General features: G+C 28.8%; 1 protein-coding gene and 1 long non-coding RNA gene across 4 annotated transcripts in view; one reads left to right on the forward strand and one right to left on the reverse strand.

The window, feature by feature from the left end:
- LOC102675212 overlaps positions 1-3,164 on the forward strand; it is a 49,637-nt gene that overhangs the window by 37,419 nt on the left and 9,054 nt on the right. The window lies entirely within an intron of this gene.
- The window catches only part of LOC102674815 (solute carrier organic anion transporter family member 4A1), a 46,813-nt gene that overhangs the window by 35,282 nt on the left and 8,367 nt on the right, over positions 1-3,164 (reverse strand). For all 3 annotated transcript variants that reach the window (XM_031515344.1, XM_031515345.1, XM_006609973.2), the window contains exon 2: positions 1,087-1,139. In XM_031515344.1, the coding sequence (XP_031371204.1) occupies positions 1,087-1,139 (53 nt within the window). The remainder of the gene's footprint in view (positions 1-1,086; positions 1,140-3,164) is intronic.

Consider the following 3,164-nt stretch of genomic DNA (forward strand, 5'->3'; position numbering starts at 1 on the left):
AATGTTTACTGAATCCTCTTGAGAATGTTTACTGAATCCTCTTGAGGATGTTCATTGAATCCTCTTGAGGATATTCACTGAATCCTCTTGAGGATATTCACAGAAGTTCCTCAAGAATTCCTCTTGAGAATATTTGTTATTGGGGAAAGTTTGGATGATATATTAAATATTTTTGATTAGAGTTGAAATTTCATTTATGATAGGTAGATGCAAGATTTATCTTCTTGAAAATAAATTCAAAAAATCCTCTTGAGGATGTTTATAGAATCCTCTTGAGAATATTTATAGAATCCTCTTGAGAATGTTCACAGAATCCTCTTGAGAATATTTGTTATTGAAGAAAAATTATCTTTAATTAGGATTGAAATGATTTATTATAGATAGATGCAAGCTTTTGAAAAGATAGAAATAAACTTACAATTTGGACGACAATAGAATGTTCGATTGTGCAATATTCTTTCATTATTCAAATATAAATTCTATCTGCATACACAGTAATCAATTTTCCGCAATAAAAATTCATCATATAAAACTATTTTCCAACAATTTTCCCTTTATAATAAACTATACTAAAGCAATTTTAAAAATTAAACAATACCTCGGAGATAATTGTTTGAAAGTTGAACAGGAACAGAATGGTATCAACAGAATAGTTCAACGAAGTTCAAGAAGCAAGTTTGAAACGCCAACCCACTGTTTTTTTTTATCAGATCTTTTTTCTCCGAAGTTTGTTCTAATCTCGTGACCGATAATCCGGAAATTCCTCCAGCAAAGCAACCTCACCGTCCTTTCATCTTATCCCACGGGAATAAACAAGTGCAATATCTTTTTATCCCGATTCGTATGATGCGAAAATTTGCATCTGACTCCAGTTCAAATTTGCATAAATAATGGATCTGTCTATAATTATAAATTCGACCAATATATAAGATATATAATAGTATTGTATAAGGTTTGAAATTGTTTTTATCGAATAACAAGTGTTGATTATATTATTAAATTATTTGTTATTTTATAATACAGGAGGGGGAAGGAAATTTTTATGTAATCTAACTCTGCGTTTTTCATAAATATTCGTCCACTCACCGCATTTTCTGCCGCATCGTATCCAAGATTGTCCATCCCATTCATAGTTTCACCTGAACAAGAAAAGGATTATTATTATTAATTTAAAAATAGGGATTCTTTCGTTCACTCGGCAAAATTCAACTTACATATTTTGCTATCACACTTGTAGATCATAAACAATAAATTCAGTGCATTCTCAAACCGTAAGACAATCCGTTGAGACGTGCGAATGAACCATAATGGAGCTGGTAACAATCGAACTAACAAGGTAATAGATGCTTCGGTTAAATTATGCACTCTGTATGGAATGTCTTTGAGCAAAGCGTCTTCGAACGAATCCATTCGTATTATTCTAAACAACTTAATTTCTTCGAGTATAAAAATATGACTTGAGTTTATTTACAATCTGCTCTTTTTTCAATCATGATATATATTTTATCAAAAATTGTCTTTTCAACAAAATATTTTGTAATAACGTTGACAGAATATCGAAATTGATTAAAGATTCTAGAATTTATTTGTCAAATATCTAATTTTATTTTAAATTTTACTTTTTCATCTTCCTGTTTCCAGCAGTGAAATTAATTCTCGCGTTTAACAATTGTCACAATTTCCTCGTTACACTTTTCTTTAGTGACGGACGTGACCCAGTGATAAAAAGAAAGGAAGAAACGATAAAGATCGTTCGGTTTTTACCGCGGATAGAACATAAGAGCCCTCGAGCAGAGACATCTTTAAGTTCAACACGATTTCCCCATTACCGATTTTCTTCTACGATTCCATGCATCGAATTCACGATCGTTTATGAGATCTTTTTAATATCCTCCAATTTCAATATTTTTCAATCATCCCCCTCGAGACGTTTGCAATTTCTCGCTATATCGATATTTGAATCGCTCCTGTCAGAAATTAAATTGATCAATTCTAATTTTTATTTTGTTAAAATTTAAAATCTATTTATTTTATTAAATAGACATACAACGTTTGTATAGTGTTGCCATCTATTTATTATATAGAAAACTAAAGAAAAATATTTTGATTCTAAGTATTATTTATGTATTTAAACTCATTTCTTGGAACAGTTTATATTCGCTCTGTCTATTTTTAACAATATCTAATCATAAATAAATAAATATTCTGTAATTATAGAAGAAGGCACGCAATAACAGTAATAGCGAAACAAGGTAGTTTCAGTGACTTTCGTTTTTTGCACATACGATTTTTCCTTATTCATTGTCTTATCGCAGTGTTGAGTAATTACCTACTTAGAAGTAATTATTATAAAAATATAAAACGTCATTTATTTACTGCGAATTTTTTTCCTCCTTTTTGTCTTTAATTATATATAGAATTTATGCAAGCGAGGATTTACTCATTGTCAGAAACGCAATATCCTGTCCTCCTTGGAAGAAAGCACGAGGATGGTAAAAGCGGACCCCTTTTAATTCCATTCGAGTTTATTGCAAAACAAACGTATGCAAATCCATTTGGAAATTTCAATTGTTAAAATTTGCGTTGAATATGCAGTGACTCGCGTTAATATTTGAAAATAATAATACGAGAGATATTGTTGCTGTATATATTTGTTTACAATATACTTATTAAATTGATTGTGTTTTTTTAAAGGATCGCAATATTATTTACAATAAATTGGAAATAAAAATTTTATTTGCTGTTTGTTGTTGATGTACACGATGTAAACGATAAATGTATAATAATTAAAAAAAAAAATAATTTTCAACAATTTTAAAACGATTAATAAAACGAAATAAAACTCGAAAATACTTTCGAAAGTACTAAAAAAAAGGAAACCAAACAATCCCCTAGTAACCAAAAAATTTTCAACAATTTTAAAACGATTAATAAAACGAAATAAAACTCGAAAATACTTTCGAAAGTACTAAAAAAAAGGAAACCAAACAATTCCCTAGTAACCAAATAATTTTCAACAATTTTAAAACGATTAATAAAACAAAATAAAACTCGAAAATACTAAAAAAAAAAAAGAAACCAAACAATTCTCTAGTATACCCAAATAATTTTCAACAATTTTAAAACGATTAATAAAACGAAATAAAACTCGAAAATACTTTCGA

Source organism: Apis dorsata, unplaced genomic scaffold (genome assembly GCF_000469605.1).
Source record: "Apis dorsata unplaced genomic scaffold, Apis dorsata 1.3 scaffold_67, whole genome shotgun sequence".
In the NCBI taxonomy this organism is placed as follows: domain Eukaryota; kingdom Metazoa; phylum Arthropoda; class Insecta; order Hymenoptera; family Apidae; genus Apis; species Apis dorsata.